This window comes from Convolutriloba macropyga, chromosome 10 (assembly GCF_964194025.1).
Source record: "Convolutriloba macropyga chromosome 10, txConMacr16.3, whole genome shotgun sequence".
In the NCBI taxonomy this organism is placed as follows: domain Eukaryota; kingdom Metazoa; phylum Xenacoelomorpha; order Acoela; family Convolutidae; genus Convolutriloba; species Convolutriloba macropyga.
The window spans coordinates 60,416,727-60,443,222 of record NC_134477.1 but is presented as its reverse complement, the minus strand read 5'-3'; the positions used below and the strand labels follow the sequence as shown (position 1 = coordinate 60,443,222).

Here is a 26,496-nt window from a genome sequence, read left to right as displayed (position 1 = left end):
ACATAAAATACTGACTGGCGAAAAAAGCACGACAATTCCCGTACAATGTACTCAGATGGCATTCAATTGCATTGTGTTGCATGCGCAATCTACAATTGACACTTTGGATTTACTGAAAGGATAACTCTGTATTTCTTAACTGCTCAGAAATTGTATTTGAAAATACAGGGAGAAAATTTTCAAATTTTCTTTTAAATGAGTATCCATAGCTAAAATTAGGCTCCCGAGACTATCAGAACGTTGCTCATATACGTGAACTTACTCTGTTATTTAGTGCCCAACTTTGCGAATAAATCTGCACTTAAGGTCTTTTTGTGGATCAAAAGCTCATAAAAATCAAAAACACAAACGGTTGAAAAAAAAGTATATTAAAATAGAGGCAGATTTAAGTTCTTGGTACTGGTAAAAGGATAATGATTGATTTCTTTGGTTCAATACAAGGATTGCAATAAAAACACTTTTTTAAAACTCATATATGATCTGTTCATAATAATAAAGAAACTACAATCCGGGTATATACAGACAAAGATATCATATAAAACAGAATTGTTGGCATATCAGAAATGGCGTCTGAAATACGAAGTTTTGACTGGTAGTCAGTTATCAATGTTCGATTCTCTGCCTTGTCGAAATTTTGAGAAACTGTACAAGATACGAGTTGATAAAGAACACGGCATCAAAAATGTTGGAATAATACCGGAACTGTGTGATACTTGGTAAGTTTCAGAAATGTTCTTTGCGTTAGTAAAAAGATTGTAAACATTTTTCGGTTCTTTATCTCTGTTATCATATATTTTCTAGATCTTTTTCTTTAAAATACCCCATAGTCAATGCCTCAGATTATGCAGAAAAACTCAAGAGGGCATTTATTATTGACTAGTTATTCAAGTACTGATAAATATTGACTCCTCATCCATGGGTCCAGTAAAAAGTTTTTGTTAGGCAATTTCGTTCAGCATTGCCTATACCCGGGTAACACATCGTACAACTGGTTATATATCATTTGTAAGATTTCTTAGAAGTCTTTCACGGATCATATTTGATTTCATGGACATCACACAAGAATAATATAGTATAGGAGAGCCGACAAAATGTACATTTCAATTATGGGTAGATGTCGAAGACTTTCTTGGAAATCAGACACGGTTATATATGACACATAAAACACTAACTGTTGAAAAAATTACGCAAATTCCCGTACAATGTATTCAGATGGCATTCATTTATTCTTTTTGCAAGCGCAGTCTAAAATCGACTCTTTAGATGCACTGAAAGAATAAATGTGCATTTCCTAACTTCCCAGGAATCGGACTTGAAGTACCTTGAAGAAAATTTTCAAACTTTCTCATAATCCATAGCTAAAAACGAGTTCCCGAGACTATCAGAACGTTGCTCATCTGGTGAACTTACTCTGTTATTTGGAGCCCAACTTTTCGTATAATACTATACTTCAGAGTCGGGGCGTTTTGTGGAACAAAAACTCATAAAAAGAAAAAACGCAAACGGTTGAACAAAACTAAGGGAAATTATAAGGAAACTATTAAATTATAATTATAATTATAATACTCTGATGTCTTTTTGGGCTTCATTATGCTTCCAACGGAGGATAAAATGGTGTAAGAGTGAGGAAGCAAAATACAAGTTAACCTCCAGTCTTACATCTTATTGGTCTGTCAACGGCGGTAAAATGATATAAGAGTTTGGGGGTAATGGAAAAATTACACCCAAACTCTTATATCATTTTACCTCTCTTGACAGACCAAAAAGATATAAGAGTGGGGGTTCAACTTGTAAATTACTCCCTCATTCTTACAAGATTTTACCCCCTCAGAACAAATTACCCCCAAACTCTTACATCATTTTAACCCGTTGTCAGCCCAGCTCTGAACTCATTTTACCCCCTCTGAACAAATAACCCCCAACTCTTACGCCACTTTACCACAACCGTCCCCCCTGGCAGCTCAAATCTTACCTAACTTTACCTCCTCTGAACCCTCTGAACAAATTAACACCTCAATCCTTCACCATTTACCTCCCTTGTCAGCCCAGCTCTTACCTCAATTGACCCTCTGAGCAAATACTCCCTCATTCTTACACCGTTTTACCCCATTTAGTAGCCCAACTCTTAAATCATTTTACACCCTCTGAACAAACTACCCCCTCATTCTTACACAATTTTACCCCCTTGACAGCTCATTTTTAAGTTCATTGTACCCCCTCTGAACAAATTACCCCTTCAATCTTACATTATTTTATCCTCTTTCGCAGATCAACTCTTACATCTACATCACTTTACTCCCTCTTAACAAATCACCCCCACTCTTACACCCGTTACCCCCCGCCCTGGTACCTCAACTCTTACCTCATTTTACCCCCTCTGAACAAACTAACCCTCACTCTTACACCATTTTACCCCCTTGGCAGCTCAACTAGTAATTCATTTTACCCCCTCTGAACAAATTACCCCGTCACTCTTACACCAATTTAACTTTTTCCTCCCATTGCAGCCCTTAGCAGCCCACTCTTACACCTTAGTTTTAGCCAGGGGGTAAATCCTCAAAAGATTCCCATTGCAGCCCATTGCAGCCCAATCTTACAAGTCAAATTTAGTCAGGGGAGGTATTTCTTCAAAAGTCCTCCCATTGCAGCCCATTGCATCCCACTTTTACATGGCATTTTAGTCAGGTGTAATTCCTCAAAAGTCCTCCCATTGCAGCCCATTGTAGCTCATTCTTACATGGAAATTTTAGTCAAAGGGGGTGGGGGGGGTAATTCCTCATAAGTCCTTCCATTGCAGCATACTCCTACGTTGCAATCTTAGTCAGGGGGGTAACTCCTGAAAAACCCTTCCATTGCAGCCCATTGCAGCCCACTCTTGAGTTGCAATTTTAGTTAGGGGAGGTAATCCCTCAAAAGTCCTCCCGTTGCAGCCCATTGCAGCCCACTTTTACATAGCATTTTTAGTCAGGTGTAATTCCTCAAAAGTCCTCCCATTGCAGGCCATTAAAGCCCACTAATACATGGCAATTTTAGTCAAGTGGGGTGTTTCCTCAAAATTCCTCCCATTGCAGCCCATTGCAGCCCACTTTTACATAGCATTTTTAGTCAAGTGGGGGGGGGGGTAATTCTGCAAAAGTCCTCCCATTGCAGCCCATTGAAGCATACTCCTACGTTGCATTTTTATTCAGGGGGTAACTCCTTAAAAGTCCTCCCACTGCAGCCCAACTCTTACATCATTTTACCCCCTCTGAAAAAAATATGCCCTCACTATTACATCAATTTACCCCCCCCCCCCCCCCCCTAGACAAATTACCCCCCCCCCCCCGGTTCTTTTAACAAAATGGGAGGATTTTAGGGAGGACAGTCGACCCGGGCGTCTAGCAGCAGAAGAAATCTCATAATTTTTTAACTCTAAATTATTGACATTCTGTTCTGGTAAGCAGATTGGAGTGAGAGGAGAGTTATTTTGTTGATAAACATTCATATCATAAACGAAAACTAATCACTTATTAAGCAACCAAAAATTATCAGATCTAAGACAACAAAAAATTTTGGTATGGAATCGAAAACGATTAAGTTTTTGCCTAATCATATCGTTTTCAATTCTTTTGATGCGTTTTTAAGTTTTTTATTCAGTAAAATGATTAAATTGATATACATTCATCCCCGCCAACGGCCTATCAATAGAAACATTTAATAGTGTCATAGCACATTTGGTAGTGTATATCATACATATCCTAAAAATTACATTTTTGTGCATATAGACTTGTTCTGTCGCTTATGTCCCGCAATTCGTCAGTTCTTAATCGTGTAAGAATAGCTATGGGTTTAATAAAACTGTTAACGAATTTTCTGGTTGTGCTTCTCTTTTCTAAAAAGAACGGCCTTTTCAAGCTCATCTACTGTACATAGCTGGTCTTTTAGCTTATTTCTTTTTTTTAATTTTCAGCTAATTTTATCAAAGCTTTCGCTTTATTTTAGTAGTTAGTAGAGTTAGTTATTTTCAGCTCCCATATGTGCGTTTCAGCTCATATTTCAATAAAATTTCCACTTCCGTTTCTTATGTTCTGAAAAAATTTCCCTTAGTTGAAGATTCAATGGCCAGCGCAAACAATTTATTACCGTTTGAATCGTCCGAAAAACGACAGAAAGATGAAAAATTAGATGAATGCCTTAAGTTTTCAATTAATTGGCGATAACTTGTTCATTCTTGCAAATTATCGATGAGAAAATGGCTCCTTCAATGCAATAGCACGCAAAAAAAGCAGCAATCTACCTCGTTGTGTTTCGCTTTGAATAGAATAGTTGTACTCAGTACAGCTCAAAGTTACATTATTCAGTATTTCTTCAGAATTTGTCATCCATTGAAAAAAAATTAACAAAACAGAAAATGGAGAAAATTTAGTTAACCCCGTAAAAAAGTATTAGTTCCCATAAACCTTTTCAAGGTGCCTGAATTAGGGCGTTTCCTGAAAAGTTTATTCGGAAACTTTTCTCACTCAATTTATACCACGTTTGAGCTTACAGTTTGTAAGAATACGTATGATTAAGTGTGAAAGTAACTAAAAAATTCTTTACGAAGCGTGCAAATTGAATTCTTGCCAGTGAAGTTTCCCAAAATAGAGCTGAATATCAGTTCTATTAGTTCCTTTTACGGGCAGCGAAAATGGGTCTAATCCAGTACTATCAATTGCAAACTTTTGGTGTTTCCCATTTTTGGGCACTTCTATTCAAAATTTTAGTTGTCTACCTGTCGCTGGAATTTGATGTCAAATTGAAAAACAATGCTCAGCTAATAAGTTTAGAGGATCATTAATTAAAATATAAAAATTTCTCTCATCTCATTTAATGTTTGTTATGCTCAAAATATAGGCCCGCAATGATAGAATAGACATAGGACTAAATTTTTATGTTAAAAAAGTAATAGACTTAGATTTATTCTTATTCCTATTCGAAAAATGTACTCCTAGTCTATATAATGTCTTTGAGTTTTTTTCCAACAGAATAGAGGCTTGCATCCCAGGTTGAGGTGCCATCCGGAAGTGACCCCTGATCAGACCAATTCCAAGATGGTGTGTTCGCAGACCAAAATTACAGGGTCTGGGATTTGGTTCGAGCGCACAATAGTATGATCAGAGGTCACTTCGGTCTGTGAATGGTATGATCAGAGGTCACTTCAGGATGGGAATGGTCCGATCAGAGGCGGATTCAAGAAGCGCACATTATTCTGATAAGAGAAAATTTTGAGCGCAAATAGGTCTGATCAGAGACCATTTCCGGCTACCATTTTTTGATTTCTTTTACAGCGAAATGTTGGCTCTCCCAGGAGGCAACAAAAAGCAGCATTCTGATCACAGACACATCTAGAATCTGATGGCTTTGATCAGAACCAGCTGATAGAAAAACCGGGTCCCCTTAAACGAAAATTTTGATTAACTGTAGAACACGACGTTTTATATGGAAAGTTGCATTGAAAGTGGCATCCATTGAGTTGGAAATATGCACTAAAGGTGAACTAAACAATTTTTTTCTCAGCAGTTGAGTTTTCTTTTCTTTAGCAATATTTTTAGAATGGTCTTTTCTTTAGATGAATTTGATAATGCAAACATTAATTTTTATTGAATGAATATATTATAACAAAAATTAAAGAAATTCGTTCATAGTGAAAATCGAGCGCAATTGAGTCTGATCAGCGATGATTTCGAGCGCACAATAGTCTGATCAGAAATGATTTTAAGCGCACAATCGTCTGGACGATGGTCTGGGTTGTGTTTGGGCCATGATCGCACAATTGTCTGGACAATGGTCAGATTTCGGTCTGATCAGAGGTCATTTCCGTCTGGAAAGGTCTGATCAGAGACAGTTTCGAGCGCACTCGAGCGCACACGGTGTTTTGAGCTTTTTTAGTCTGATCAGAGGATACTTTGGTTTGGGATGATCTCATCAGCGTTTACTTACAAATGGCACCCCAACCTGGGATTTTATTATTGAAGTTTTGAGCTCGACTGGGATGCTTATTCACGCTTTACTTTTGCAAGATTTCGAAATCTTCAATCACTAAAGAAAAAAACAAACACTTTAATCCACTAAAACATAGAATCTAATATGGAAACTGTTCACAAATCCACGCTTGATCTTTACAAATAACGTTTTGTTTGAAAAAACTAAAACTAAGTTTGTTCACAATGTTTCCAAACTTTATGACGTAAAGAGGGTCGTTTTCATCTTTTGTGGCGAGAATGAATTGGGTCATATCTTCTGTTTCTCCTCTTAGACGGAGCCTCCCTTGTCCAAACCCAAGTAATGAAACGACATTTGCACATAAATGTTCATTATAGGAAAACTAAAACACAAAAATCTGAGTTGTTTCCCATTATAGTCTGTTGCCATGAAATTGTAGACCCCCCCCCATTATTGGCACATTTAGAGTAATTGGCGGTGATGTCCCGGGCCGAGGAATTTGGCCAAAATTATGTAAGATCAGCGGCAACTAGCGTTGACAAGTCGGAAAATTCACCGCAATTTTCTTACATAATTTTGCGTTGAATGCGTTGAATTTAAAGACAAAAATTCAACGCATTCAACGCAAAATTATGTAAGAAAAGGCGGTGAATTTTCCAACTTGTCAACGCTAGTTGCCGCTGATCTTACATATTTAGCGTTGATTTTAGCGTAGATCTTACATATTTAGCGTTGAATTTAGCGTAGATCTTAAATATTTTTTGCGTTGAATTTAGCGTTGATCTTACAAAAAATCAACGCGTAGAACTCTCGGTATGGGACTCGAACCCTTGACCTCCTGTTCACTTGTCGGCTCTTCTACCATCGCGCCACCGTACCTTGGTTTCCTTAAGAGCCGCGTTGAATTTAGCGTAGATCTTACATATTTTGCGTTGACTTTAGCGTAGACCTTACATATTTTGCATTGAATTTAGCGTAGAACTTGCAAATATTTCGTTGAATTTAGCCTAGATCTTACATATTTTTCGTTGAATTTAGCCGAGATCCTACATAATTTCGACGTATTCAACGCATTTATCATGTGAGAAGTACTGGGAAAAATTTATAAATTTTTTTAAGTTTTGAAAAAAATTTGAATTCCTAAAATGATCTGAAATGCTTTTTGCACCGTAAGAGAGCAAATGGTTATTTTTTGCTGACTTCATTTTTCTCAATTGTGCAGTATAGGGGTCGAAACAGCAAAAAAATTAATTTTTTGAAAAAAAAACTTGAAAAATTTGAAATCTTCAAATGGTCTGAATTGGATTTTGCACTATAAAAGAGCACTAAAAAGATTTTTTCTGACTTCTTGTTACTCACCTTTGGAGTATAGGGTTCGAAATAGTGAAATTGATTTTTCAAAAAAAAAACTTGGAAAAATTTTGAACTCGTAAAATGGTCTGAAATGAATTTTGCACAATAAAAGAACACTAAAAAATGATTTTTCTCACCTGTGCAGTGTAGGGTCGAAACAGTTAAAAAATTAACTTTTTGACAGAAAAACTTGAAACATTTGAAATCGTAAAATGGTCTCAATTGGATTTTGTACTACAAAAAGAGCACTAAAAAATTATTTTTTTTCTGACTTCACGTTTCTCACCTTTGCAGCATAGGGGTCGAAACAGTGAAATTGATTTTTCCAAAAAAAACATGGAAAAGTTTTGAAATCGTAAAATGGTCTCAAATGGATTCTGCACAAATAAAGATCACTAAAAAATGGTTTTTTTGCTGACTTCGCTTTTCTCACCTGTGCAGTATCGGGGTAAAAACAGTGAAAAAATTGACTTTTTGACAGAAAAACTTGAAACATTTGAAATCGTAAAATGGTCTCAATTGGATTTTGTACTACAAAAAGAGCACTACAAAATTTATTTTTCTCTGACTTCACGTTTCTCACCTTTGCAGCATAGGGGTCGAAACAGTGAAATTGATTTTTCCAAAAAAACATGGAAAAGTTTTGAAATCGTAAAATGGTCTCAAATGGATTCTGCACAATTAAAGATCACTAAAAAATGGTTTTTTTGCTGACTTCGCTTTTCTCACCTGTGAAGCAACGGGGTCGAAACAGTGAAAAAATTGACTTTTTGAAAAAAACTTGAAAAACTTTTGAAATCATAAAGTGGTCTGAAATGGAATTCAAAAAATTCAACCTTAAATTTGTAAGATCAAAGCCAAAATTCTACGCAAAATATGTAAGATTGGTGTTGAAAGCATTGAATTTATCTAAGATCTACGCTAAATTCAACACTAATTATGTAAGATCTAAGCTACAATTCAACGCTAAATTTATAAGATCTACGCCACATTTCAACGCAAAATATGTAATATTGGCAATGAATGCGTTGAATTTATGTACGATCTACGCTAAATTCAACGCTAAATATTTAAGATCTACGCTAAAATTCATAGCTAAATATGTAAAATCTACGCCAAAATTCAACGCAAAATTATGTAAGATTGGCGTTGAATGTGTTGAATTTATGTAAGATCTACGCTAAATTCAACGCTAAATATGTAAGATCTACGCTAAAATTCAACGCTAAATATGTAAGATTTAAGGCAAAATTCAACGCAAAATATGTAAGATTGGCGTTGAATGCGTTGAATTTATGTAAGATCTATGCTCAAGCGTAGATCTTACATAAATTCAACGCATTCAACGCCAATCTTACATAATTTTGCGTTTTTTAGCGTTGACACCTCGTTCCGGGGTTGGCGAGAGTGGGGGGGGTAATATATGGTATGAGCCGGGCTACAAAGGGGAAAGTTTCAGAAAAGGTAAGCGCTTTTGAACGTGAGTCATCGGCTCCAACTAGTTCCACTCGTAACTGTCTTTCTACGCCGATAGAAAATGACCCCCACAGTAAACGCTATTGTTGTAACCTTAAAATAATTTTTATTAATTGAGATAGCTCATGCAATTTTATTATTATGCTATGCTGATTTCAGAAAAACCAGCAGTTAGTTATTTCCAAATTTTTAATTTTTCTTAAAAAACAACTGTTTTGATCAGCGAGAGAACATCCCCAACCAACTAAGAAGCTTTAAGCTTTCACAAAAATAAAAAAAATCTTAAATATCTGTATGCTCTAGGCGATACCGAGTGGTTATCTTGTAAGATATTGCAAAATTTTGGAAGAACATATTGCAGTTTTCAATATCCCTGAAATTATATTTCCATCAGTTTGCAAGATATAGCCAGACCCGGGTTGCGGTGTCAACGCTAAAAATCGCTGAAAAAGCTAAGATTTGCGGTGAATGCGGTGAAAGAGATGTAAGAGCTGCGATTTTTAGCGGTGAAAAAAAAACTGAGGGCTAAGAATCGCAAATCTAACAACAATTCACCGCTAAAAATTACTGTAACTTTTTTTGCGGTGAATATTTTGTAAGATTCGCGACTTTTAGCGGTTAAATTTTTTTCTCACGCTTCAACGCGTTTGTTTTCAATAACGTTTTTAAAATTCACAAGGAATTTTGTTAACGTCTCTGACAGATGGCGCACTGGTAACTCACTTACTCGGGTTCGAACCTCGAACCTCCTGCATGTCATCAACTTTTTATACCAGTGCGCCATCTGTCAGAGATTTCCATAATTTTCTTTTTGAACTTTAAAAAAGTTATTGTAAACAAATGCGTTGAATTTTTGATAGATTTTCGGTTTTTAACGGCTAATTTTTTTCTATTTTCACCGCTTAAGCGGTGAAGAAAATGATTCACCGCTATCAATGTGAAGCGGTGAAAATAAAAATTTCAACCCTAAAAACCGCGAATCTTACAAAAATTCACCGCACAAAAATTTACAATAATTTTTAGCAGTGAATTGTTGTAAAAGATTCGCGGTTTTTAGGGGTGAAATTTTTTTCACCGCTTTCATCGGATTTCTTACAGAGAAGAAACTTCTTGTCTGTAAGAATTCCGGAGAACGCGTTGAAGAAAATAATTTTCGCAACTAAAAACCGCAAATTTTACAAAAATTCACCGCTAAAAACTCCAAATCTCACAAAAATTCATCGCAAAAGATGCGGGCGCTTTGTGGTGAAAATAGTCTTTTTTCACCGCAACTCTTACATTATATTTTCGACAAAACCTCGACCTGGGGAAGAACGGTTTTCTTCCAAGCTCGCAAGAAGAGCAGTTATCTTGCAAAATTTGGGAACAACTTCTTTGAATTTCAATATCCCTAAATTAGTACTTGCTTTTTTAACCTGCAAGTAGTTCAAACGTTTGTTGTGGGTTGAGAAATCAGTAGCTCTAGAAAAGAACTCAACAGCCGACAGTCCCTTCGATTGGCCGAACTTCTCATAAACTGCAACCTGGTCGTTGCAGCATCTACCCCTCTCTAAAACACAAATTTCGTTTTCCTATAGTGCAAATGTTTACAAATGATCTTTTCCTTTAAAAAATTAAAATTAAGTCTGTGAACAATGTTATCAAATAAGTATAGTTTAGTTGACTCTTGTGAACAGCTGGTGTTTATGGGGAGAGCCGCGCTGCAGATCGCAATTTATATCGGAAATTCGACTTGAATTCCGCAGTTACGCAACCTACGTCACAGACTTCAAATTTTTAAATTTTTAAACCTGGTTCAGTATGTAGAAAATTCTGACATTCTGTAAAATTGCAACCCAATTAATGGCGATTGACAGATTTTCTCTTTGTGGTTGACTAATTCTTGTTTTTGGAGAGTGAAATATTGACCCTAGCAGAAACAACAAAACTATGCAGGCCTTAAAAGACTTTTTTCACTCATATAGTTTATGAAATATGTCATGTGGTGGTTAAACTAGGGAGGCAGTCAATTCAAAAGCCACGATGAATGTTTTTCATAGTTCCTCAAATGCAGAACTTCAAATAATAAAGACTTCAATGACTGACCACCACACTGTTCAAACCGACATGTTTCCTCATTTGCGGAAAAATTCACCTGGAGTCTTTTTCTAGAAAAGGGGCAGCACTTGAAAACAATCTACTGTTGAAAAATTAATTTCCGAACTGCAAAATAGTCTGAAATTGTTTAGCACACAGACAGTTTCAATGTACTGTGATTTGGTTTTTCAAAGGTCTAATGAAAGTGTCACGGTCGAAACTCAAAATATGTACCGCTGAAAAATAATACGAACAATGCACGATAAAAAAACCTCGATAGAAAGCGAAATTATAAACTTAGCATAAAAAAGATCGGTTTCGTCAAAACTATTTACGAAACCCGAATACAGAATACAGAAAAAGTTTCAAAAAATTATGATTTTAAATCAGAAAAAGATTAAAAAAGAAAAAAAAAACAAGATTTTATCAAAAATATTTTAACGTCGAATGCAAGGAATAACTTTAAAAATTCTCTAAATGCCATTATAACTAGAAAGAGGAAATTAGAAAAGAACACAGGAGGTTATCTCTTCAAGAGACAGAATTCTTAAACAGGTTTTTTACTATTGGCAAAACGCAGGCTGACAAACTAAAAACTGTTGAGGGAAATCTACATATGTAACAAAAAAATGAACTGCGCGTTTTTGATGGCAACTAATAGAAACAAGATTTCAATGAAAGTTGACTCTTTGAACAAGTACAGCACTGACTATGATGGAATTAATAACTTTAATACTTAAGGCAGCTGAAGAATGCGATAGTTCTAACATCTGCATGTCTAGTCAGCAAAAGGTTTTGAAGAAGTGCTTAGAAAGAGCTAGTTTCTAGCCAATTCAAAAGGCAGAAAAAATTGATGATGTGGAAAACTGCAGACCCATTAGTCTATTACCACAATAGCTAGAGATCTAGAAAAAGTAAATCCACAAACGTAAGACATCTTTTGATAAAAAATATGACATAGTCAATAAAATTCATTTTGGTGACCGATTGAAGCACCCGTATTTTTGGAAATTAACAGAGAGAATTGCGAAAGCAATGCTAAAGACGCAAAGGTTGTGTTTATAGACCTAAAGAAAGCATTTCACATCGTAAAACCCATTATTTTACTAGAAAAACTAGAATTTGTAGGATTGCGAGGTAACGTACAAGAGCTTTTAAAATCCTTTTTGACTGACAGGTAGCAATGCGTAAGGTCTGGCGTTTTCCAATCCAGATTTAATTGGTGTGTTTCATTAGGGTCAGTTCTGGGCCCACTCTTTTTTAAAATTACTTAAACGATATTACAATCTTCTGCGTTCACGCAACGGCAACTTTGTACGCCGTTGACACTGTTCTCAAGCAGAAAGCAGGTAAAAATTTTGATGATTTGAATTTTTCGCTTAGTTCAATTAGAAAAAAGTTATTGACATTAAACTTACACTCACCGTTGAAAAAAAACTTCTGGAAATCTGAAGGCTAGTGGACAAACTTTCAAGATTAAATCATCAACTAACGGCAATTTAACAACACAAAAGAGAAAAGTGAAATGTCCTGAAGTCCACATATGTGATAATATTAAATTTAATAATCAAGTAAAGATCCTATGGGAAAAACTGTTAATTTTTTGCGGCTGTTTTATAGACTCATAGCTATACTTACAAATTCTAAACAATTAACATCCTAGAGTATTTATGTCCAGTCAATTATAAACTACAGAGTTTAGCATATGGTACAAACAACAAAAATACCGTAAAACCTCTTGAGTCAAAAATAAATCAAATAAGTAGGTTAAAAAAGAATTTACAATCTAACTTTTTCCTACGAGAAGAACAAAGGACTCTGTATTAATATTACATCTTTTCGAGCTATTCAGAAACATAATTGAAATAGCTAGAAAAAAATGTTAAAATAATTTTCCTGATGGCCCTAATGGAAACAGAAATTGAAAATATTCAGTCAAAAGAACAAAAGCGCGACAGCTAAAAGTAACCAACACGGTGAGTGGCTTGAGCCCAATAATGTTTATTGTTAGAATTTGAAAATACTAAAAATATAACCTAGATTTTTTTTACAAAAAAGGCAAAAATTCAAGCTGTTCGTAAAATTTTTTCCATAATAAATTTAGAGATGACTATTTTGTCAAAAACGACCATGCCTCTTCTCTCTTTTATTGATGTACGCTAATTGTTTTGTTTTTTTTTTAGTTTTCTCACGAGCAACTTCTCCCATAAGCCTAAGTGCTGCTACTTGGCATCATTCGACTAGGACCGTAAAGACCTTATGATGACATAGCAAGTGGGTTGTATTTTGCCGTAGCTTGGTTAAATACGGTAATGCTCATAGCCTACTTGAAAACAATGTATGATAAAATTATTATTGCTAGTTTAAGCCGGCCATTTAGGGTTTACCATGATCACAATAGAGTACAATAGTGCAACCAAAATATTGTGATTGTTTCAAGGCGCTTTATATGACATTCAGAGATGATAAACGAAGTGACAATAACTTTCAGCAAAAACAGGTGAGGGAGAATTGATAGGTTTTTACATGGCTTCTTCGAAATTTTTGCAAACTTGGGTTACATGCTCAAAATTCTGAAGGGAACTGATATTCACGAGAAACAATTTCCATTTAGGTAAAAATCTGCGGCGTTATGAGGCTTGGTACTATAGACGCTGGTCAAACTCCCCAGTTTGAAATCATTAAAATAATTGTGGTTTCTGCGTAATCGCAGTGGAACAGCATTAGGCCTACAGTAGCCTGTTTTCAGCTGCCCTTTTTCTTATTACTCCCCACATTTCAGACTGTTCTTTTTATGAGCAGCATTGCTCTTTTTTTGGTGACGATGGCCACTTTTTTGCGTCTGAAACTTTCACGTGGTATAGTCAGTCCCATAAAGTTGCAACGCTATCGAACGTTTCAAAGGTCAAAGTTCAAATTTAAAACATGCAGATATCTAGCAAAACATTGCCCATTTGCATGCCCGGAGTTTTTCGAACGTTCGCTTGCGTTGCATTTTTATGGGACTTACTATAGCATTATTGCAGCCAAAATTGGTCAGGCTATGGTCAACCTGAAGCTATGGTTAAGTAAGAGCTCATCCTTACATTGATTGCCTTGGGAGAAGACCAAGAATAACTTACCATGAGAAAATCGGACAGATAGGGAGAACCAGTTGATTTCATTGTGAATCATGTGGATCAGTTCAGCAAACTCTCTCAGGTCACTGGGCTCTGGAAGTCTGTTACCCAATCTGTACTTGACAACATAACCCAGATAGCAAAATCGGTTGCTAAAACGTCATAGTTTTGAAATCCTTCCAACAACTCCACGTTATAGCCTAACAGCTATTTGAGGGACTCGCTAAAATCTACAGCGGTGCCCTGCCCCCCCCCCCCGCCCCCACCTCATTGAGAAACTCATTGAGAGGAGGGTGCTCTTAATAGGAACAACCCATTCGCTCAGTTATAAAATAGACACTTTCGTCTCCCAAATCTGTGAAAAAAGTTAGTAGTATTGCAGAAACTTTGATTAACAAATATAAATGCTACCTAACAGAGAGATCAAGGTAATAAATTGCTTAAAGAATGAAGTTTTTAAATCTGTTTGTTAGGCGGTCTAAGCAGGCTAAACTACTGTGGAAGTTAAAAAGTACTGGATTTGAAGCAGCTTCTCATACTTGCAAGCATGTTCTGTTAACCATTACACTAATTAGTCTTAATATCACGAGCTTGGGCGTTTTTTATAACAAATTCTCTTGTTTATGATTTTTTCTCAAGGCTAGCTACCAACTAGTCTTTTGCTCTAGAGCTTGATAATTTTTTAGAGCTCGATTTCTGTATCCTTCTTGTTCAAGAACGCTTCGTCTTACTGTAGAAATGGAATTTCTAAATTGAGCTATCTTAGGAAAAATTTAAAAAAAATAAAGTATAGCAAAACTACTTAGTTTAAGTTGTTTCTCTGAAGTTTGAACAGAGATTAGAATAAAACTTTTTTGGCTAAATGAGTTATGGCTTTATACGCAGTTAATTCAGCAATTGTTAATCTTGATAAAGGATGGCAGTTCTTATTCTCTTTAAACTGCACAGAACTTTAATGAAACTTAGCATTCTCCGCAAAAAATAAAAGTTCATTTCCAGTTAGGTGATGAATTTTTTTTATCTATATGAGATTTTGGGTTTTTTCAAATAATTAAGTTTGGAAAATATCTCGGAGTTCATCACATCTTTTTTTACATTTGTGGACTATTTCTACGGCTCAATGTTTGTAGATTTTTTGAGCTCCTTTTCAAGTTTCATTTTGCTAGTGAATTCACTTTTCTTTCTTTTGGGTTAACGGAGTGTACCTAGATTCAGCGTATCTTGATATAATATTTTAGTAGGTGTATCTACTTAAAAGTACGTATGGAATTATCTGGTACAATTTAACGTTTTCTAGTATACGTTTATGACCGTTTTCTTTGTTTATTTGTCATGGCAGAATGTCTTTACGAGGTTTAAAGTCACCTGGAGGCCTAACTTAGCGAAAACAAAATTGAGGAATTATTTTTGAAAGTTTTGGAGTTTAGATGCCAACGCTTGACTCACTGTAGTTGAATTTCTGACACTTTAGTTGAAATTGGCGACAAAAGTGGGGTTATTGGCCTAGATAGGTGACTGTTAGTTTCCTTCAACGAATAATCGAGAGCATTTTCAGCCTGTAGACCGACTGTTTATGTTTTTTTTTTTAACTGTTTGACTTTACATATCAGCGAGAAGGTAATCTGTTCAAGAGTTGATCTGTAAAATTGTAAAAATTGCAACGCCCAGATTACGAATTTTCATGTCGCAATTTATAGAACCTCTGAAGTGTTACATATAGTGACATCCGGAAAACAATATAACCCTCTATGTACAACATCAGGTGGCACCGCGGAGAAACTGCCATGAAGTTGGTAGACAGAGTGATCCAGATTTTTGAAGTGGAAACACTTCGGCTCCAGAGGCACACCTGGAGGGATTAGTTGACTGGAGTTTCAAGAATCGCTTGCTCGACTAGGCGATAATAAAAAAGCTGAGACGACAAAAATTTGTGGTTCTGGCTGTTTCTGTGGGCAAGGCATTAGACTAGCAATTCAAATTGTGAATAGTGATGGCAAAGATAATGATGATCAGTGGAGTACGACAGCCGTGGTTAACATAAGGGAGGAGGCAAAAAATACTAGTCGAGAGATGCAGGCCGAGCCCAAAGAAGACATGGCATATCAACTTGACTCTATCCAAACGGAAAAGCGCCAAATGCATCAGGCATTGGACACTCTACGGTTGGGTCAACGTGTTTTAATCGGAGGGCTCAAAATTTGAGGAGAATATAGAATTCTATAAAGTCCAAGTTGACTTTGGGTGAACTCTTAGAAACTTTTCCTTACCATGTTTTACACTTGTCATAACACAAAATTGCTCAAACTATAAATTTTTCTAAAATTTGAATAATCCAGATTTTCAAATTATATCAAAAACATTTAAACCGAGCTCCAGAAGTTCAAAGATTAAAAAAAATAGATTTGCCCTGAATCATATTTTGGAATGAAGTTTTGAAGTAACTAACCCATTCGTATAAATTCTTTGAATTAAAGCGTTTTTCAGCAATTTTGTTATTTCTAATTTAAGGGACGTTTCTAATTTAAGTCCCTAGTAAATTGGAAAAAAAATTGTTATTCTGTAATATTAAGTCCAATTACATGTTATTAGGTCACTACTGACAAGCATGTCGCTACTGAAAAGTTTTGCACGAAATCATGGAATAGAAGAAGAAATTGAACCGATCAGAAGACTGCCTGACCGGAACTAGTTTACAAAAATCTTGCAGGCTTTGCAGAATTTTGGATTCTTTAAAGGTTAATTTTTGTCTCGCAAGATCTTACAAGATAACCGTTTTGCACAAAATGTATTTGGGTTTTAGTAATCAATCATTGAATGCCGACGCCTGCTAACATCCTTTAGTTCTAAAGTTTTTGTATAGTTTGGGCCTTGAATTAGTTTTGGGTTCATTTGTGTCTAACAGCGCACTTCAAACATGTCAAATTTTAGACCTGTGAAAAAAGCCTTTGGCTTTGAGGTAGAAAGCCAAAAATTATATCCGTTCACGCCCTTTAGGTTCAGTCTTTAAAAGGAATCCGATTGAGACATGTTTCCTGGAATAGAATGAAGTACCAGTTGTCCTAACAGTCTCTTTGTTACTGATTTTCCAAAAATTATGTAAGAAATGCGCTGAATGCGCTTATTTTTCAGAAAGTTCAGCGCAAAAACACTACATAAAAATGCGCTGAAATCTGCTGAAATGCGCTGAAACTTTGTAAGAATTGTGATGAAAATTCAGCGCATTTCTTGCAAAGTTCTAGCCGATTTCAGCACATTTCACCGCATTATTATGTAAGGTTTTTGTGCTGAACAGTTGAAAAACCAGCGCGTTTCATTTTATCGTTTTTACGTTTTCTCAAAAGCGCTGAATTTTTCTACGGAGGTTCTGAAATTGGGCTGGAACTTTGTATGAAATGCGCTGAAATTTTATTGTTGTTACGTTTTCTCAAAAGAGTTGAAATTTTTCTACGGGTGTACTGAATTTGTGCTGAAACTTTGCAAATTTCATTGCTTTTACTTTTTCTCGAAAGCACCAAAATTTTTCTACGGATGTGCTGACTTTGTGCTGAAACTTTGTAAGAAATGCGCTGAAATTTTATTGTTTTTACGTTTCCTCAAAAGCGCTGAACTTTTTCTACGGATGTGCTGAATTTGCGCAGAAACTTTGTAAGCAATGCGTTGAAATTTTATTGTTTTTAAGTTTTCTCAAAAGCGCTGAATTATTTCTGCGGATGTGTTGAATTTGCGCAGAAACTTTGTTAGAATTGCTCTGAAATTTTTACGTTTTCTCAAAATTGCTGAAATTTTTCTACGAATGTGCTGAATTTGTGCTGAAACTTTGTTAGGAATGCGGTGAAATTTTATTGATTTTACTTTTTCTCAAAAGCGCTGGAATTTTTCTACAGATGTGTTGAATTTGAGCTGAAACGTTCTAAGAAATGCGCTGAAATTTTATTGTTTTTACGTTTTCTCAAAAGTGCTCAAATTTTTCTACGAATGTTCTGAATTTGTGCTGAAACTTTGTTAGAGATGCGGTGAAATTTTATTGTTTTTACGTTTTCTCAAAAGCGCTGAAATTTTTCTATGGATGTGCTGAATTTGCGTTGAAACTTTAAGAAATGCGCTGAAAAAAGTGCTGAAACTTTCGCAAGAATTGTACTCAAAATGCGCTGAAATTATGTAAGAAATGCGCTTAATATGCGCTGGAATTTTGAATTTTCAGCGCCTTTTCAAATTTTCAGCGCATTTCAGCGCCTTCAGCGCTTTTCTTACATAATTTCAGCGCATTCAGCGCACTTCTTACTAATACACGCGCGGAAACGGCGCTGACATCTCGACCCTGGTTAAAATTTTATCCAACAATATAGAGTGTTTTCTAAAGTTTGCTTTAAACTGATGTGAAAAAAACTGCAAAAAAGGCATGAATATTAAAAAATATGATACATCTTTTTTCAGATTTATTAAAATCATTTAAAATTTTTGACAATTTAAATCATCCAATATTTCTCTCCCTAGTGGTAAACTCACCTGAACTCAGCACAAGCCTGATTGATATGATCACCAGTGAAGTCTGCGGTTGCGAACACCATCGATTGCCAATCTTCATCATTCACAATCGCCGCATCTTGGCGTCTCCGAAAGTCTTCAGCAATTGGATGACAAATCTGTACTAAGAAAAGTACGTAATTTGTTACAGGTACCAAATTTTTTTCAGCTTTTCAAAACTGTTTTAAGCAAATTTCTGCCCTGATAGGTGCCCTCGTTGTTGTAAATGAACCAATAAAGATGGTTGTTTTCCGTTTGTGCCCTTAGTTTAATGGATGCATATTTTAGGGGTGCTATAAAACTTCCCGAAAACATTCTAAAAGTGGACTGCCTTTTTTATACTTATGCTTAAGACTTTATCTTTCTAATACTTTTAGTTTTGTTCAGTCGCTTAATTTGTGAGTGATTTTAGTTCGCTGTCATAGGACGCTTGAAATCAAGTTTTTTTCTCAAATCTATTAAATTTTACGCATTTTCATTTGAAATGCTGTAAAAAAAGTGATTGATTTAAGGTTTTCAACAAATTGAGTTAAAAAATTCTTTTTTTTTCAATCTCTGGAAATACATTGAACGAAGGGTTTCAATTAACGTTGCTGTCTTAAATCATGACTGGATTATAAACAAAGCATTGAAAACTTCGTTCAGAAAGAAAACATGGTTCTCACGTTTCAAACAAAAAAATATCGTTTTATTGAATTTTTAAAAACAAAATACCGGGGAAGTTTCTCGCAAAGACAATTATCGAAGCTTTCGAATCTTATGAAGAAGAAATCATCAGCAGTTTGGTACATCCGAAACTAAATTTTTGATGGAAACGAACGATTCAAAGTTTTCCTAATATTGAAACCAAACGAAGTTTTTGAAAAATTTTGTCGTTTTTATTCGATCTTCTGGACTGGGAACTCTCTATGCGTTCTCTTTCCTGAGTATGATAATTTCTCATCTACAGTTTTCCATTTTTTTGTCAAAGGAAATGAGTGGAAAACATGATGCAAGAGAGCCTATGTCCCCCAACCCTGTTGGTGGGCAAATAACTTTTACGCCCTCCTCACAGGCACACGTGCCTTTTTGTTCAAAATCTTGTTCTATATAGCAACACATGAATTGTGATTTAGGGCATAAAGACACTGGGTTGTCCTGAACTCAATGAAGCCGATGCAAACGTCAAAGTAAATATTGTGGAAATTTGTGTAAATAATCCATTTTAGTTGCACTTTTTCCGATTCTATTCCTAAGCTCATTAGATGCCTATTATTAGCACCCATACAGCGTACGCCGAATAATTTGATTAAAACAATTTACTAATCAATGACACGTGCTGTGTAACATTTAATCATTTGTCTTATTTTTCGCCTTATATCTGTGTTCCGGGCTACCTATGTTCTATTTTTTGATGTTTTAAAAGCAATATTTTTACGTCAGCCATGTTAAACCAATAACTTTGCACGCTCAGTGAATACAAAAGGTGTTTAAAATTCCTTTCATGTTCCAGGATAAAATAGAGATTCGAAAGAAGTTTTTTTCTAATTTTATGCAGAAGAACCGAGTTAAATCTGTGTTATCACCATATTGAAACTTCTGGAAAACATCAATCTAAGTCTACTCATAAAAAAGGGCCTATGCGTGTTGGCCAGTAAGGAAACGCTCAAGAAAAGGTACGGATTTTCACTGTAGCATAGTTGTTGCCAACACGAGACAGCTCTACCAAAAGTTTGATGAGCCAAAAACCCGCCTACAAAATTTTATCAAAAAGTTTGTTAAGTCGCATTTGGTAAAGCAATGAACGATTCCTTGTAGAGAGCTTTCAGTGGCATCATTGCAAACAATATTATTGTACTGGTTTTTCCAAGAAGCAAAGATTGTTAAAATTTTATTTCACACCCGCTGATAACCAAAGCAAGTTTTCATCAAAAGGAAAATTTTCGGTGTTATGTAAACATTATTTATGCTTAAGGTTATTCGAACATTCAAATAGATATCAGAAGTTGATCTCAGGATTTGTTACTACTCTGGTAATTTAAGAAATAATTGGCTTAATTTGGACCAAGGGAACTATTTTTTGAGTACATCTGTGTGATAGTAATCAAATGCAGCATTGTATTGTTATTCGTAAGCATTTCGTAGATCCCCGGGTCAACGATCATACAACTTTCTTTGATTTCGTACTAGGTCATATATGCTTCTTAGTAATCCTACTAGGTCAAATATGATTTGTATGAATTCTTGGTAGTCATACAAGGACCATACATGATTTCCTAGAAATCATACAAGGATCATACAAAAAAATTCAAAGACTAAAAACTGTATAATTTTGATTTTCCATTGAAGTTGAAAATATTTCTTGGATTTTATACAAAGTCATATATGGCACATATTACCTTGACTGGTGCCACAAATTCTCGTATAATGTAGTCAGAGGACTTATTAAATTATTATATTGCATTTGCAATCCACATTTGATTCTTTGTGTGCGCTAAAAGAATAACTTTGTGGTTTAAACGTATTCAGAAAACAAATATGACGTGATATGCATTTTTATTCTTGATTAATTGTTTTTACAAATGAGCGTTTATATGTATAAACTGGCTTCAGAGTATGTCAAAAATTTTGTTATTTGTTTGCACTTACTCTTTTATTTTGTGCCTAACTTGCAAATGATATTGTACGTTAGGGTCTTTTGGCGGAGCACAAGGTGATGCCGGGGTATCATATATGCCATGCCCTACCGAATAAAATCAAAAAAACGTAAATGGTTAAAGATTTTCAAAAAATAGATGTATGATTCTTGGTATTCGTACTAGGATCATATATGATTTCTTGGTAATCATACAAGGATCATATATGATTTCTTTGGTTTCATACAAGGATCGTACTAAGAAATCAAGTATGGACAGTATGAAATAATTAATGATCCTTGTATGAAATCAAGGAAACTTCAACCCGGGACTCTTGCTCCTGTTCAACTGCTAAGGTTTTATTTAAAATTGATTTAATATTACAATTTAATATCCTATTTATTTTTGCATTTTCCACTTTTTTGTTAGGGAATAATTCTACTCAGACAAAAATGAAACAATGGTAAAGGTTCACGTTGGTTCAGGCACCGTCACCTTTGTCTACGCCTTTTTTTAACAAAATTATTCTAATAGACGACATTTCAACTAAACAGTTCAATCTACTCTTTTAGGGTAACCATTAAAAAGCAGGACATAAAATCGAATGAGATTTTCAAATTTATTAATTTTGATTCTTACGATGTTAATGATTAAACCAGAGCAAGCGGCGAACTCACAAAAAAAATTACCGCATTTCAGAGATAAAATATGTAATTTCACCGCTAAAAACCGCAAATCTTACAAAAATTCACTGCGCATGTTATGCAGAAAGTAGAGTGAATTTGATTTATATTCAAAACAAAAATACTAGAAATGATTGAGAGATGGCGCAGTGGAAGAAGAGGTGGAAAATGCAGGAGGTGAGAGGATCCAACCCTTGTAATGGCGATGAAATTGGTTAACTTTTTGTAAGTTCACCGCTTACTATAGCGGTGAAATTACATTATTTCACCGCATTTCACCGCAAAACTATGTACAAAGTTTGCGGTAAAAAAAAACAAAAAAAACAACTTTTCACTGCTTAACTTACATATTTTTCCCATTTTTCCTCGACCCTGTTTGCGTCGTTTTTGTTCGGCATTCTGCATTAGGGCTCTGCATTTTTTGAACAGCAATCATTTTATTTCTCAAATAATGAAATTATTCATTTTATTTCTATTATTTTTCTAGAAATTTTTAATTTGAACATCACAGTGTTTTTGGCAAAACGAACGGGGTATCTATCCAGAAAATTTTACTTTTTTGCAGTGGCACTCGTGAGCCTAGAATTTTATGAAAGATCAAAAATACGGCAAAAACGAGCAATTTTTATGCTCGATTTAATTTTTATTGTGAAAATTAACTTACCTGAAGTAAACAAAACGATTAAGTATCTTAACATTATCGTTAACTAATGTTATTGAGCTGAAATCCGAAATTTGACCTCAAACGCATTCAGTAACCAAATGTTTTCTCTGGATCTGTTTATTATCATAGAGTAAGCTTGACCTTTTTGAAGAGATCACTTTAAGTTCATTCCAACCAGGATTTATTTAAACTGTTTTGATTCCTCTGATCAGACAGACTAGGCTCGCGCACTGGGGTGAACCGCGACCCGTCCGCAGTCTGGCCGGACGCTGCCTACAGACTGGAAAGTCTTTCAGAGCCCAATCCACAGTCTGGTTTGTCTGATCACTGGAATGTCGGATCAGAACCGAGATATCCAACCAAGAAAACGGACTGTCTCGGAAAAAAATAAGAATTACAATAAACCCCAAAGAACGCTGTTTTTTTAAGAGAACGAGGGGTACTAGTACAACCAAAATTACACGGTCTGGAAATAGATAGGGTCGTATAATAGTCAATGGATCGGTAAGTGCGGAAAATGCGGCGAGTTTTTGGTTGTAAGAAACGCACCCGGGCCGAGGATTTTCCCCAAAAATAACGGGGAAAAGAGTGTAAAGAGTGTAAAAAAATATTTTTTCACCGTTAGTGCTACCCTTAATAAGGGTGGAAAAAGTGTAATTTAAGAGTGTAAAAAAAGATTTAACGGTGGAATAACGGTGTGATTTCTTACGATTACACTCTTTTTAATTACACCTTTAACTTATTTTTACACACTTATTTTACACCATTAAATCTTTTTTTACACTCTTCCGCTCTTCTTCTTATAATTACACTCTTGCATTACACTTTTTCCACCCTTATTAAGGGTAGCACTAACGGTGTAAAAATTTTTTTTTGCACTCTTTACACTCTTTTCCCCGTTATTTTTCGGTAAAATCCTCGGATCGTAAACCGCCTCGAAAGCACGCGGTAGTCTAATCAGATGCACTAAATGAGTCAATAAATATATTTATAGCTACAGTAGTGTCGGAAATATCTCAATTTGATTTAAAAAAATCAACTCTTGAGATTTTTCCATTATGATTTGGGTGTGTTTCCCTCCTCCTTATCTCAACCGGGCTGGGGACCGGCTACGGCGGAGTTATGAACATTCAACTATAGGAGATTTTTGAGCAAAGCACTGGCCAAAAAGCCAGGCCTAAACTCTATCTCCAAAACAAAATAAAAGCAAACAATAAAATAGCTAAGAACAGTCGGAAACAATAACAAAAACTTAATAAATTACAAAATATATTAAATAAAATAATATAAACAAAGAAGTAACTTTTTAAGTAAGCAAGCTATACCAGAAATTTTTTTACCTAGATTCTATATACCCTAGGGATATTCTATACCGAGTTTGGTTTGATTTGAACAACTTCTTGGCCCAATAAAAGATAACTCCGTCCGCAGTCTGGCCGGATTCTGCCTACAGACTGGAAAGTCTTTCAGAGCCCAATCCACAGTCTGGTTTGTCTGATCACTGGAATGTCGGATCAGAACCGAGATATCCAACCAAGAAAACGGAATGTCTCGGAAAAAAGTAAGAATTACAATAAACCCCAAAGAACGCTGTTTTTTTAAGAGAACGAGGGGTACTAGTACATTCAAAATTACACGGTCTGGAAATAGATAGGGTCGTATAATAGTCAATGGATCGGTAAGTGCGGAAAATGCGGCGAGTTTTTGGTTGTAAGAAACGCACCCAGGCCGAGGATTTTCCCCAAAAATAACGGGGAAAAGAGTGTAAAGAGTGTAAAAAAAATATTTTTACACCGTTAGTGCTACCCTTAATAAGGGTGGAAAAAGTGTAATTTAAGAGTGTAAAAAAAGATTTAACGGTGGAATAACGGTGTAATTTCTTACGATTACAATCTTCTTAATTACACCTTTAACTTATTTTTACACACTTATTTTACACCATTAAATCTTTTTTTTTACACTCTTCCACTCTTCTTCTTATAATTACACTCTTGCATTACACTTTTTCCACCCTTATTAAGGGTAGCACTAACGGTGTAAAAATATTTTTTTTTGCACTCTTTACACTCTTTTCCCCGTTATTTTTCGGTAAAATCCTCGGATCGTAAACCGCCTCGAAAGCACGCGGTAGTCTAATCAGATGCACTAAATGAGTCAATAAATATATTTATAGCTACAGTAGTGTCGGAAATATCTCAATTTGATTTAAAAAAATCAACTCTTGAGATTTTTCCATTATGATTTGGGTGTGTTTCCCTCCTCCTTATCTCAACCGGGCTGGGGACCGGCTACGGCGGAGTTATGAACATTCAACTATAGGAGATTTTTGAGCAAAGCACCGGCCAAAAAGCCAGGCCTAAACTCTATCTCCAAAACAAAATAAAAGCAAACAATAAAATAGCTAAGAACAGTCGGAAACAATAACAAAAACTTAATAAATTACAAAATATATTAAATAAAATAATATAAACAAAGAAGTAACTTTTTAAGTAAGCAAGCTATACCAGAAATTTTTTTACCTAGATTCTATATACCCTAGGGATATTCTATACCGAGTTTGGTTTGATTTGAACAACTTCTTGGCCCAATAAAAGATAACTCTATTTAAAATTCGCTAATCGCGAAATTCGCAAATTTCCGTATGAAATACTAACTTTTTTCCTAGGAGAGCTATACCAAAAATTCTTTTTGTTTTACACTCTAGATACACATGGGACACTCCATACCGGGTTTGGATTGATTTGGACAACTCCTTGACCCGGCGAAAAAGACCTATTTTCAAAATTCGTTATTTGCGAAATTCGCAAATTTCCGTACGAAAAACTAACTTTTTTCCTAGGCAAGCTATAGCAAAAACTCTTTTTGTTGTAGACTCTATAAACACAGGGAATAGATCATACCAAGTTTGGTTCACTTTGGACAACTCTAAGACCTAATCAAAAAGACCTATTTTTAAAATTACTTATTTGAAATAATCGCAATTTTTCATTCAAAAACCTAACTTTTTTCCTAGGCAAGCTATACCGAAAATTCTTTTTGTTTTACCATCTAGATACCCATGGAATACTCCATACTGAGTTTGGTTCACTTTGGACAACTCTAAGACCTAATCAAAAAGACCTATTTTTCAAAATTAATTAAAATTAACTATTCGAATTAATCGCAAATTTCCGTATGAAAACCCAACTTTTTTTCTAGGCAAGCTATACCAAAAATTTTTTTTGTTTTACAGTTTAGATACACATGGAATACTCCATACCGGGTTTGGATTGATTTGGACAACTCCTTGACCCGGCGAAAAAGACCTATTTTTAAATATCGTTATTTGCGAAATTCGCAAATTTCCGTACGAAGAACTAACTTTTTTCCTAGGCAAGCTATAGCAAAAACTCTTTTTGTTGAAGACTCTATAAACACAGGGAATAGATCATACCAAGTTTGGTTCGATTTGGACAACTCTATGACCCTATCAAAAAGACTTATTTTTAAAATTTCTTATTTGAAATAATCGCAATTTTTCGTTCAAAAACGTAACTTTTTTCCTAGGCAAGCTATACCGAAAATTCTTTTTGTTTTACCATCTAGATACCCATGGAATACTCCATTCCGAGTTTGGTTCACTTTGGACAACTCTAAGACCTAATCAAAAAGACCTATTTTTAAATATCGTTATTTGCGAAATTCGCAAATTTCCGTACGAAAAACTAACTTTTTTCCTGGGCAAGCTATAGCAAAAACTCTTTTTGTTATAGACTCTATAAACACAGGGAATAGATCATACCAAGTTTGGTTCGATTTGAACAACTTCTTGGCCCAATAAAAAATAACTATAGTTAAAATTCGTTATTCGCGAAATTCGCAAATTTACAATCCGACCGAAGATTTTATGAACCAGACCGAAGAGAACCCAAAAAATCGACGGCACGCCATCTACGTCCCCAACATGAGGTGCACAAAATCCCAGCGGGGGGGGGAACCGACTAACCGGCGTCTCAACGGGGCAGGGGCGGGAGTGCACCTCATGC

General features: G+C 35.3%; 1 protein-coding gene across 1 annotated transcript; it reads right to left on the bottom strand.

Annotated features, from left to right (window-relative positions):
* Positions 1-6,100: 6,100 nt before the first annotated feature.
* LOC142348107 (uncharacterized) lies at positions 6,101-22,560 on the bottom strand. The gene is made up of 5 exons (XM_075399274.1): positions 22,472-22,560; positions 18,492-18,633; positions 13,989-14,137; positions 10,206-10,339; positions 6,101-6,343 (listed from the first exon to the last, which is right to left on the bottom strand). The coding sequence occupies exons 1-5, from the start codon at positions 22,503-22,505 to the stop codon at positions 6,101-6,103; spliced, it is 702 nt and encodes a 233-aa protein (XP_075255389.1). The 5' UTR covers positions 22,506-22,560.
* Between the last annotated feature and the right edge of the window lie 3,936 nt (positions 22,561-26,496).

Coding starts and splice junctions, on each gene's coding strand:
- LOC142348107 (XM_075399274.1), bottom strand. CDS start 22,505: ATGTTAAGATACTTAATCGTTTTGTTTACTTCAG. Junction 14,138..18,491: donor CAGGCTTGTGCTGAGTTCAG/GTGAGTTTACCA, acceptor ATGACGTTTTAG/CAACCGATTTTGCTATCTGG. Junction 10,340..13,988: donor ATCTGTCCGATTTTCTCATG/GTAAGTTATTCT, acceptor TTTGTGTTTTAG/AGAGGGGTAGATGCTGCAAC.